The 13,103-nt window shown below is 37.2% G+C and overlaps 1 protein-coding gene and 1 pseudogene across 4 annotated transcripts in view; both read left to right on the top strand.

The window, feature by feature from the left end:
* The window catches only part of LOC136168538 (torsin-1A-interacting protein 2-like), a 48,974-nt gene extending 40,490 nt beyond the window's left edge, over nt 1-8,484 (top strand). For 3 of the 4 annotated variants that reach the window (XM_065936148.1, XM_065936146.1, XM_065936147.1), the window contains 2 exons: nt 1,941-2,045; nt 2,846-8,484. In XM_065936148.1, the coding sequence (XP_065792220.1) occupies nt 1,941-2,045; nt 2,846-3,606 (866 nt within the window). In that variant the 3' untranslated portion in view covers nt 3,607-8,484. The remainder of the gene's footprint in view (nt 1-1,940; nt 2,046-2,845) is intronic. The other variant, XM_065936149.1, reaches the window with a different exon arrangement.
* A 4,138-nt stretch (nt 8,485-12,622) lies between these two features.
* Nucleotides 12,623-12,781, top strand: LOC136170177 (U2 spliceosomal RNA; annotated as a pseudogene).
* The last annotated feature ends 322 nt before the right edge of the window (nt 12,782-13,103 follow it).

Here is a 13,103-nt window from a genome sequence, read left to right as displayed (position 1 = left end):
CTCACTCCAGTACTCTTGCCTGGAAAATCCCATGGACGGAGGAGCCTGGTAGGCTGTGGTCCATGGGGTCGCTAAGAGTCGGACACGACTGAGCGACTTCACTTTCACTTTTCACTTTCATGCACTGGAGAAGGAAATGGCAACCACACCAGTGTTCTTGCCTGGAGAATCCCAGGGACGGGGGAGCCTGATGGGCTGCCGTCTATGGGGTCACACAGAGTCAGACAGGACTGAAGTGACTTAGCAGCAGCAGCAGCAGCAAGCAAATCTCCCAACTTCCTGGTACTTCAGTTTCCTATTTGTGGAAATGAAGAAGTTGAACAAGATGATATCCAGCTGGTTTCTTCCAGCTTTTACCTTTTGTAATATTATATGGATTGTGTGGATTTGTGTTGTTTAAGTACTCTGAAAGCTCAGCCTATTTGCCAGAGCAAAGGAATATAAAATGTAAGACATTGTTTTTGTTGGACTTGACTGCGAGCTAGAATTCCATGTTTTAGTGTAATTCAATGGCTGATCTCAAATGTGTGTTTCATTAGTTTACTATTAACTTGAGTGAAGACAAGGGCTATGTCTCATTCATTGTGTTTCTTTGGCACGTGGCACAGAGAAGTGACTTCATGAATATTTGTTAAATGAGCAAATGATAGCATTTGTATATGGACCAGTATGTGCCATCAGAATTTCACTGTTACGCAGGTTCACTGAGTAGGGGAAGAAAACATTGTTTTAAAAATGCAGTTTCATGTGTGAGAAGCAGCTTAATATAATGGAATGAGCTCATCTAGGAGGTGAGAAACCTCTTTCTAATCTCAGCTTGGCGTTGGGCAAAGCCCTTGACGTTTCTGCACCTTTTGTCACAGTAGGTAAGGTAGGGGGCTAGAGTAGATGATGATTATAGATCCTTTCAGTCCTTAAATTCTGTGACATGATATTTTAAAAACCCACATTTTGGTGTGATCTGATTAACTGTTCTTTATAGGTGGAGATGACTGTACTCCTTTATGTTAATAGAGTATGCTATTTGAGCTATTTCTCTAGTAAGGATTATGGGCAGTAATCAGCTGTCATTGTTATATGAGGTACCTGGCTGGGGTCAGGCACACATTTTGACTCTAGAGGGACTTAGCTCAGTCTACAAAATATTGCCTCCTTTTCACCAACACATTTTATCACAAATGTGATATCAATTAAGATTGATATGACACCCCATACCTGCATTTTTATATAGTTCATAAGTTTTCTTAACCTTGTATTCCTTGTTTCATGTACCTCACTCATTAATTTTCAGGCTTACTTTTGTAAGTTATTTTGCAAAGTAAGCTATTAGTGTATAGTAATCTCTCCTGTCTTTAAACTTAGTGTCTGTTATTTGCATATTTGGGAGTTGAGGAACCTTTTGAAATATAAATACTGAAATTAGTGATGAATAATACTCGATGGACATGAGTTTGAGTAAACTCCGGGAGTTGGTGATGGACAGGGAGGCCATGGGGTCGCAAAGAGTCGGATACGACTGAGCGACTCAACTGAACTGAACTGAGTACTGAAATTATTGATGAATGCTGAAACCCATGATGTTGAGTCTTGTATATAGCTAGCATTTCTTAAATTCCTTCTTAGTTCTGTACGTTTTGTCAAATCACATTTTAGATAGGCTTGGCTGCAATCTTGTTTCTTTGTCCTTGATATAAGGGCTAGTGAAGAAATGTGGATGTATTCTTAAGTGATTTCACAGCATTTTATTTTATTCTTCTAAGTAGAATAAAGTACAATAGTGAGCCTTAAGTAAAAGACAGGAAAAGTAATTAGCTTTGTACAAAACAAAATTTTATGAAGTATGGCATCCTCAGTCAAATTCTTTGCTTTGATAAGAAGTATAAAGGTATGCACACTCTCATTAGTGTACACTGTCTAATAATAATGTTTTTTTTTTCCAGAGGCTGAGAGACATCAACAAGAAACACAAGAATTGGAAGAAAACAAAGAGAAAAATGCACAGGATACCATAAGAAGGACTGATAAAAAGGATTTTTTGAGCTATGGTGAGAACAAAACTGGTTCTACTGCAGTAATTCACATTCAGAAATTCTCAGAGAAATAGCCAGAAAACTAGCAGATTTAACAGTTTTAGCATTGTTTTAATTTTTTTTTTCATTAATGTTCATAGTAATATGAGAATAGAGCAATTGAGTTTTAGGGATTTTTTTCCTTTAGGTGTTTTAGCTAACATTTTGCCATCCTTAACAAAATGGGAATTCCCAGTGGAGGAAGGTCTTTTCATAAACCAAGAAACTGAAACAGTTTTTGATTGAAGTACACCTGATTTACAATGTAGTGCTAATTTCAGGTGAGCAATAAAGTGATTAATTATATATATGTATATTTTTTCAAATTATTTTTCATTATAGGCTATTAAAAGATATTCAATATAGCTTCCTATTAAAGCTGCCTTTTCAGTGAGAAAGTATTAACCTTTGAAGTGGCATTTTTACATTTTGACCATTTAGGAAAAAATGGCCTGTAGGTAGTAGATACTTCTGAGAAGGTATTGATAGAAGAATATGCTGATAGTTCATTTCTAAATCACATCATTAGATATAGCAAAAAATATATAAATTAGATTTTACCTTTTAACAAAGATATTATATCTTTAAATAATTTAAGAAATTAAAAAGTATTTCTGGTAGATTTTAACAGCTAAAAATTATAAGGATTTAAGCAAAAGAAACACAACACAGCCAGTAAAATCTGACAGTGTCCTTGCCTCTTTTTAGTTTGCCACAGGCTTTATTTCTGACTCATTCTCTCTAATTTTGTCTTTTATTTTCTGTTTCTCTGACAGGCTCCATCTTTCTTGGCTTCCTGGTTCTTACCATAGTTTTGCTAAGTTCTGTTAATAGCTACTATTCGTCTCCAGCCCAGCAAGTCCCCCAAAATCCAGCATTGGAGGCTTTCTTGGTTCATTTTAGCCAACTGAAGGATAAATTTCCAGGCCAGAGTTCCTTTCTGTGGCAGAGAGCACGTAAATTTCTCCAGAAGCACCTCAACACTTCACACCCCAGTGAGCCAGCCACCATCATATTCACAGCAGCCCGAGAGGGAAGAGAGACCCTGAAGTGCCTCAGCCATTATGTTGCGGATGCCTACACATCTGCCCAGAAGGTCTCTGCCATTCAGATTGATGGGGCTGGGAAAACCCTGCAGAACAGTGATCAGGTCAAGCATTCAGTTGACGTGGAGCTGAGCTCTGGATTTGAGAAGGGCCAGAAGGCAGCTGTGGTCCATCGCTTTGAGTCTCTTCCTGCAGGCTCCACCTTGATCTTCTACAAGTACTGTGACTATGAGAACGCTGCCTTTAAAGATGTGGCCCTGGTCCTGACCGTCCTCCTGGAGGAGGAGACGTTAGAAGCAAGCGTCAGCCCAAGGGAGACCGAAGAGAGAGTGCGAGATTTTCTCTGGGCGAGGTTTACCAACTCGAACACTCCCAGCTCCTTCAACCAAATGGATTCAGACAAATTGAGTGGGCTGTGGAGCCGTATTTCCCACCTGGTGCTGCCCGTCCAGCCAGTGAGGAGCATAGAAGAACGGGGCTGCTCTGTATAACCTAAGCACAGAGCTGGTTGTGGTCGGCATGGGATTATTAAAAAGTCAGTTGAAAAGCCTTTTTATGTGGAAGGAGGTTGATGAATGTGAGGAAATGCCTGGAAAGCACAAACAAGCTTATTTTAGAAAAGAAATTTTCATTTTTTACATTCTGTAAAATCTTTCTAATCTAAGCTTGGCAAAGCTAAAAGTTGACCTGACTTTCTTTCCTTGCCTTTCAAGTGAATCAGGTATATACAACTGAGGAATTTTTTCCAATCCAAAAATAGAGCGACAGAATGATTAAGTGGGAAGATAATCTCACAGTAACTACAGAGTGATTTTTGTGTTCTTGAGACTCTAAGGAGCCTTTTGGATAGTATTTGGACTCAGATTAAAGTAATTACAGTTATAAAGCAGTTAAAATTTTTAAAAATTTTCTATTACATGTTAAATATTTTAAAAACTCATTTTAATAACCTAGTTGCAGGAGTACATCTTATGCTTTTTTGCACTTTTGAATAGTATGAAAAAGGACACAAGAATTCAAATACTTATTTACCTAAATACTATATGTAAGGCCCTATGTTTTTCTTCCGTTAATGAACTCTAAGGAAAAAGCAGCCTGCGGTCCACAAATGTTCTTAAAAATTGGAAACGATGGGGGAACTGTTTATAATCATTGCAAATGAATAAATTGCAACTGGCTGTATCTTTGCTTCAGTTTTTCTGATCCAGAGCAGTGATTTCCAAGCTGTCTGCTGGCCTCTCTCCCTTTTGTGTCAGGGAAGTTCTGCTTTTGCCATTTTACATATTGAGATCCTACATGAGATTTACTTGGAATAAAGAGTTCTGCTGATAAGTTTGAAAATCACTGATTAAGGGAAAAGACAGCTTAGAAGATAGGAAATGGGTAGAAAGAAATGAATTAAAACTCATGAGTAGGTAGAAGATGAAATACAAGTTTATCATAGAGACATACTATTTATGAAGAATATAAAGACCTACAGATGAATAGCAGAATGTGTAAACTAGTATTTACTAGCATATTTCTATGCTTTTGTTAATTTCTGTTACTCAGCATTTCTGTCTCTCCTGATGGAATTCTGTATTGTCTAAGATGAGTTTGAATGCTTTATGCAGAACTGATTTTAATAACCAATTGAATAGTAGGTTTTTATATGGGTACATTGTCATAACTTTACCATACTGTTTGCTTATTGTACAGTGATGGAACATTATATAACGCAGCTCATTTCTTGATCTTCTAGTTAGAAGTACTAGTAGGTTAACAATTAGAAAAATGCAGAAGCTATTATACTTAGTGAGAGGAAGTAGAAATGGTAGGTAGATTCTAAGAGGTTTTAACAGCTAGTGTTAATTGTTGGATCATGTTCTGTGATTCTAAGAAAGCTCTAGAACAATGTTTATGGAGACAGTGATTATTGATTTGCATTTCAACCCCTAAAGCAGAAACTTTAATAAAATGATCTTGACCAAGTGAAGGATCTAACCCATTACATGGCATACCTAGGAACTATCGCCATGAACCTAGAATATTTCAGCTAAGTTTTGACCTTTAAAGTCCAGTGACTAAAGGGTGGAAGGATTTTCAAAAACAGTAAGAAGATATAGGGGTCTTTATTGATGCATATGGAGAGATAATAAAGATATGGGAGGAAGAAGCCATTGACAGTGTTTGTCACAGGAAAAACATATAAGTTTGTTCTAACCAAGACCTGACACTGTGCTTAGCGGAGTATAGGGCCACATACCTAAAGGTACTGTTTTGTTTTCACTGGGGCCTTGGGGAAGGACTCTTCTGCTAGATTTGAGGCGAGACCTTCCTGAACAAAAAGTTAAAACATAGTGTATATAAATAAGATCAATATCAATACAGTATAAAATCAGTAGAAATGAAAGGAAAATCTACATACCATATTCAATTTTTTTTCAATATTTCTAGATCTCAGATGGTAGCATTACATCACACAAAACCAGTGGTGCCTTGTAGAGCTGATGCCTGCAGACCTGTGCTACCTCGGATCTGTAAAGAACCAGTGTGGAGTATGCAGATGACATCAGTGACTCAGATCACAGCCAAAGATCGTTTCTTCATTCAGTTGACTATGGTGTTTCCCCGTTTCCTTTCAGTATAATTTAGAAGAACATTTCCAAATGTCACTTTTTTTTTTTTTTTTAACTCTTTGGTCTGTTAAAAACGGCTTCCCTGGTGGCTCAGCTGGTAAAGAATCCACCTGCAATGCGGGAGACCTGGGTTTGATCCCTGGGTTGGGAACGTCTCCTGGAGAAGGGAACGGCTACCCACTCCAGTATTGTGGCCTGGAGAATTCCATGGACTGTATAGTCCATGGGGTCGCAAAGAGTCAGACACAACTGAGCGACTTTCACTCATTCACTCACGTCGTTAAAAAAGTCTCCTCCAATGTATAAGTACAGTCAACTGAAACTGTTGTCAGTTTTCTGTCCACTATTTCAAAAATCATTTTTAAAAGAAGCAGTATGTTAGCTCTGGGTCTTCTCATGAATAAGATGATTATTCTTAAAGCATAAAACTTTATTTTTTAAATGTACAAATAAAATCTATTATATAATGTACTCAAGTTAATTTCTGTTCAGTTGTACCTATTTTTTTTTTTTTTTTTTACATTTTTCAAGTTTCCAAATTTTCTTTTATATTCAGCTTTCATTACTGTAATAGATAGTTGGTCTGACTTCGAACAATGACTTGTGGGCATACGATAACCATGCATGATATCCAAGCATCACCATTTAATTATTATCATAAAAAATTCTCATTATGTTATACATTAATGTAAGTCACTTCTTTGAGTGATACCAGAGTTCTGAAAGCAACTGGTAGAACTATAGACCATCTCTAGACTTTAAGTGTCTTTCCTCATGGGGTAAATTTTGAGTTTCCCAGTTCCCAAGGGTTAGCAGTGAAGTTCTAGGGGATTCATAAAACCAAAGGTAGCAATGCTGTTGTTTCTATTTTGAATTTTTAAATCAGTTAAGTAATTTAAATATATTTCATCTGAAACCTGCCAAGCTTATGTGGTGAGTAAGGTTCAGCAGGCCTGTGACCCACCATCCTCCAGGTAAAGACCCAGGTAAACAGTGTTAGCTCTGAGGTGGTTTGGTCCCTTTGACAGTTGTTAATTGTTTGATGTATATAGGAAGCATAAGGAGCCCTGGTGTTAAAACTGCAACGAATTCAGCATGTGAAAGTGGTAACTCAGTGAGGTGGTCTTCACTGGGACTGTGTTTGCACACATCTGACCAGTTTTTATGCAGCTTAATCAGGTGTCTAGTACTTCAGAACCTAAGCAGAAGATACAATCATTATATCTGATTATCATTTAATGGGAATAAACCTTATATCTATATATAGTTTATTGGTAAAGAAGGACTTCCAAATAGGAACCTGACACCTTATTTTTGTCATCTGGAAATAGATAATTATAAAAGTAAGACATCTTTATAAAGCCTTCTCTATATCATTTTATAAAAGCAGTTTTTAATCTATTTGTCATTGTTGAATTTGTAGTTAAATACTAATCTTCATTTTAATATTTTGTCAATCTGAGCATAATATATTTCACTTTGAAATTTATTTATTGAAAAGTCATAGTGGTTCTGTTTTCTGTTTGTGTTTTTCCAAAATTAAAATACCTTGGACACTATATCACTTGCTCATTGGGACTGTTGATATTTGTCTTTGATTATTGTTAATGATTACAATGATTATTGTAATAATAATCATTACAATAATCATTACAATAAACAACAATGATTATTGTTAATGATTACAAATACTATAGTCCATAGAAATATGATGAAATGATTATTTTAAAATATTTCTAAGGGTTCTATGAGTTTATGAAATACTGAGGCTTGTGAGTCACATGGGGAATACTTGTTTTGAATACTGCATTTACAAAGAAGATATTACCAATTCTAGAGAGAACTAACTAAAAATATCTGTGTGAAACAGTTTTCTAGGTGACTTAATTTAAGATATCTCTTATTCCTATTATGTTAAGTTTTAGAGTTTAGGCTTAAAGTAGCTGATGATGTGGGGCCTAAATTCACCTCATTCAGAGACTGGGCTATTGAAACTTATTTCCAAAATACTGCCCTATCAGATCTGTATATGGCAGTGCTCCTCGACTGGTTTTAAAAATTTACTAACTAGTTAAGAGCACTAGCCTTGTCTAAATGGCCTGAGAACACAACCAGTATCCCGTAATCTGTAAATAATTGGTAAAGATACAAATAATTTAGTCTTCAATGCCTTTCTTCCCAAGGTTACATGCTCTGTTTACTTCAGTTTGTTTTGATGGCTTTAAAAATCCATAGATTGGTTCCTATACTGAGAAATGCTCTCTCATTTTTCCTTATTGAGGTTCTTAAACTAAATTTGTCCTTGGCTAAGAGCAGTCACCTGAACCAGAAAGAACATTTTGGACTTGGGAAGCAGCGGGCAGAGTAGGTAGGAAGATGTGACGCTTGGCACCCCCGCCCACAGCAGTCAGATCCTTGTTCCCGTGCCACACTGGCCTCTGCCTTCTCAGCCCAAAGCTTCAGGCAGTTGGTTCTGGTTGGTCAGATTACAGGAGATTAAAATCTGTTTGTCATCCCTGTCATAAAAGAAGCACACATTGACCTTCAAACAACTGCATTTTGCTTTTTTTTCTACTTAACAAACATAAATGGGCTTTGCCCATATTAATGTCAAAATTCTGCGTATTCCCCTTCTTCCTTATGTAACCATGATTATGTTTGCATTTGTTTCTCATAGATGTTGACAAATGTGCCTTATTCAAACTAGTTATGTGGTTTTACAAAAAATAAATCTTAATTTTTGTCTATTGACTAATTATTGATTCTGTTTCTCAAAAAAGCAAGTTTATAGAAGTGGGTATATTGTCATTGATGATGGGAAGGGAAACTGCCCTCATTTGGTAGTAAGTACAAGAGCCAAAGAATTCTGTGAATGTCAGGTGGCACTTGGCCATCAGTTACTGGCCTCATTGGGCATTCTACGTGTGCTCTTTTTACTTAACAAGGCTTTCTTGAGTAGGAGAGAAACAGGACTTGCCTTAATAAGCAGACCTCCGGGAATTGCTCCTAACCTAGGTGTGCTGATTGGGAATTGTGTTACTCTTAAGGGCAGACATCTTTCAGTGTGTTGGGGTTGGGTGAACTGAGTCTTGAAAATCTGAGATTTATTCTTGCAGCAGAATAATAGAAACTCTCAGGAATCACCATGTCTTAAAATAAGAGCTTTCCATGGAATGGGCTAAAGTCAAAGGATAAGTCAAGCCTGAAGGTAGAGGACATACGGTTCTCCAAATAGCCACAGCAGGTTTCCAGCAACATGATTTTTTTATTCTTATTCATAAACTCACCACTAGAGGATGTTAACATACTTCTCCAAACACATTGGAACAGACAGGCCTCAGTGCTGTGAAAATTGTTTAATAAGGAAAAGAGGTGCTATGAATTATTTGGTTACTGTAGAAATTGTAATTTTAAATAGTATACTATAAAAATGAAGTCTGAAGTTGCATTCTGGATCATGGTATATTTGATACAGAAGCTGACAGTGATTCTTTGCTTGCCCAAACTTTAGTCAGGCTCCTGAATATCTTCTTAGGCCTATCTGTGTACTTCAGAAAATAAAGTTTTCACAAGAATCCCAGTTTAACATCTTTCAGTGTTAAACTGAAAGTGTTTCAGTGTTAAACTGACTCTCCACCCTCAATATCTAACTGGTTCCTCATCCTTCAGCATCCCTTAGCGGTCTGCAACCTTTTTTGGCAGCAGGGACTGATTCCAGGGAAGACAGTTTTTCCACAGACAATGGGTGGGGAGATGGTTTGGGGATGGTTCAAGCACATTACATTTATTGTGCACTTTATTTCTAATCTAATACCACCACTGATCTGACAGGAGGTATGGGTCTGCAGCCTGGAGGTTGGGGACCCCTGCCCTTGGTGATGTCTTATCACCCTGGCCTGCTAGAATTCTGATAAGTCAGTTTAGCCAGAACCCCTGTCATCCCTGGTGTTTCCTCTCAGTTGTTTTCTATCCCTGCTCCTTGGCTCTAAATTGCTTCTTGCACAAGATGTATTTGGAGTTGAACCCGGTTCTGTCTCCACATTGTAACATCCCATTGCAGTGGTCCCTATACCAGCATTAACGTCCTGAATGAAGTCTGCCTTATCATTTTTAACATGTGTCATTGAATATTTTTTTCTTTTACAAGTAGCTTCATTGAGCTAAACTAGGGAAGGAACTTAGCTACTGAAGTCCTTGGCTACTTTAAGAAAAGGGAACAAATCCTGTTTCATATATGTGCAGGCTACTCTTTACTGAGGAATCCACCCACATGATATATGAATTTAGGGCCTACAGAAGGCCTTCATACACACAGATACTACAAATGAGACACAAATTACTTATTTTGACTTGTAGCTGGACACCTTTTAGGAGATCTCTAATTTTCTAATATACAAACCAGTACTTAAAATGAACCCTCAACTTGGTAATGCCTTTTATTATAACACCAAAGATGCCATTTTAAGTTCTCATTTTAACACCTTTTTGTAACTCTGAATATGTAACAATAATAGATGAAATAAATTCAAGGGAACTTAAAAAAAAACAGAGCCGCCATCATTGCTAATTATTAGAGAAATGCAAATCGTAACAATTTAATGAGGTACCACTTCACACCAGTCAGAATGGGCATCATTTAAAAAGTCTACAGATAACAAATGTCGCAGAGGGTGTGGTCAAAAAGGAACCCCTCCTACACTGTTGGTGAGAATGTAAGTTGGTGTTGTATGACCCTGCAGTCCCGCTCCTGGGCATATACCCAGACAGAACTAAATCAAAAAGACACATGAACCCCTGTGTTCATAGCAGCACTATTCACAATAGCTGAGACTTGGAAAGAACCTAAATGTCAGTTGACAGGTGAATGGATAGAGCAGATGTGGTAGATATATACAATGGAGTATTACTCAGTCGTAGAGAAGAATGAAGCATCATTTGCAGAAACATGGATGGACCTAGAGATTATCATACTAAGCTAAGTAAATCAGATGGAGAAAGACAAATACCATATGCTTACCTGTAAAATATAAAATGACATAATCTGAAAAACAGAAACAGAATCACAAACATAGAATACAGAATTTTGGTTGCCAAGGGGGAGGGTGTGGGGGAAGGAAGGATTGGGAGTTTGGGGTTAGCAGATGCAAGCTGTTATATATGGGATAGATGAAGAACAGAGTCCTATTATATAGCACAGGGAACAATATTTAATATCCTGTGATAAACTATAATGGAAAAGAATATGAAGAAGAATGTATATATAACTGAATCACTTTGCCACACAGCAGAAATTAACACAATGTAAATCAACTCTACCGTCAATAAAATTAGAAAACAACACACAAAGCCAGGTTCAAGAACAGCAGATGCACCTTTGAGGATCAGAAATTATAAAAAAAAAAAAAAATAGTGATAAGTGGGGCTGAAGCCACAGGCCTGCTGGGTCCTGCATCCAGTCAGGCAGAGGCTTCTGGGTGCTTAGAACCAAGTGCCCCATGTGAGGCCCATCAGTTTAGCTATATCAACAAGACAGCTAATAGGCAAGCCCTGAAAAATTGGTATTGTTATCCACAAAATTCAGTAATTCTTTGTTTCAAGCAACTTTTAAAGAAAACATCTCGCTTGAATGCATCTTATAAGTGTACTGCAAGTCAGTTTCATAATTTTTTATATTCCATGTAGTTTGTCTGGAGAAAGTTAATTTAAAAAGGCCCCACTATCTTTCTGATTATAGCCAGTAGTTTCATTACTTGATGTGGGGCTAGAATTACTCATCAGACACATTACTGAAGAGTGTGAACATAAATCACACACTCCTGGTTACTAAATCACCATCCTGGTCTGTTGTCAGCGATATTGCATGACTATTTTATCAATTTTTAATTCATTTATTTATGAGTTTCACAGAGATGGTAAGCCACATGTAGAATATTCCCCAGGTAAAATCTAGAGCAAATGGTTTTTAGAAGAATGTCAATATGTTTGCTGGAAACTAGAGAAAAAGTAACAAAAACTTCAACAATTACATTTGATTTGAAAATTTTATACAGCAGCAATCAGAATGAACAGGAGCTGGGACTTCCCTGGTGGTCCAGTGGTTAAGAATCTGCCTTCCAATGCAGGGAACATGGGTTCAATCCCTGGTTGGGGAACCAGAATCCCACATGCCATGGGACAGCTAAGCCAGCACACCACAACTACTGAGTTCTTGCGCTCTGGAGCCCCCATGCCACGACTAGAGAGAACTTGGAATACTGCTAGGGAAGATCCCACCTGCCGCAACTAAAGACCCAACACAGCCAAGTAAGTAAACGTCTAAAAACACACACAGGAGCCAGAATAGAGGAGCTGGTGCCATTTAAAAAAATTTATATTCTTGGTAGGTACAGGAAGGAAAACTATTCTCCCTCTTTCTTTAATTAAAGAATATCACCCTCAATAATTACTCCATGTGAACTCGAGGTAATAGTCTTTCTATGGAGTTGTCTTTAAACTTTATGCCTGAATTAGCAAATTTAAACAAAGAAGGAAAGTCCCTTTTAGCATAGCCATCAGTTCAGTGGGTTTTATTTAGTGATGAAAGTCTGGGGCAGAATTACCAAGTAGTTAGCCATTCCAATTACAAAACAAAAAACAAAAAACCCACAAAAAACCCAGCCTAGATACAATGTATATTTCTTCAATCAGATTTTTACCATAATGCTTCCTGAGTGAGATCAGAAATCCTCAGAAATTTCTCAGAAAGCAAGAGGAAGCAGAAGCACAGATGAGTTCACCATCAGTCCACCATGATGTCAAAACCACTAACTTCTTTTCATATGACCAAAAGTCCCCTTGTATTACTGAATGAGTATTATTTAATATTAGTTAGCATTTATATCATACTTCTACCACTTCTCGGCCTTTTGGCTAAGATCAAGTGTAGTATATTGTACTTCTGTTCGTCATATACTTTGTCCTTTATTATATCTGATTCCTAGGTGTTTTATATATAATTTTGGAATTATTTCCTTCCCATAATACTTCAATGTAGCAAAGTTGACATCTTATTTTTAACACATCTGTACAAGATGTGAAAAATTCCTAGTAAGTCTAAAAAAAAAACCTCTTGACCTAAATGGAAATAAATACCTGTTATCAATACCTGTTGATAAATACCTGTTATCCAACTTCATACTGCTAGCTGCATGACAGGCCAATAAGCTGAGAGATGAGCTGTTGGGGCAAGGATCAGTGACTTTATTCCCGAAGCCAGCAGACTAAGATAAGGAACTCATATGGCAAAGAACTATCTTACCTGAATTAGAACTCTGGCTTGTTTTATACTAAAAAGGGGGGGCGTAAAGTCAAGCACTTCCTGGTTCCCGTCA

Source organism: Muntiacus reevesi, chromosome 5, assembly GCF_963930625.1.
Source record: "Muntiacus reevesi chromosome 5, mMunRee1.1, whole genome shotgun sequence".
Classification (NCBI taxonomy): Eukaryota; Metazoa; Chordata; class Mammalia; order Artiodactyla; family Cervidae; genus Muntiacus; species Muntiacus reevesi.
This window is presented reverse-complemented; position numbering and strand designations above follow the sequence as displayed.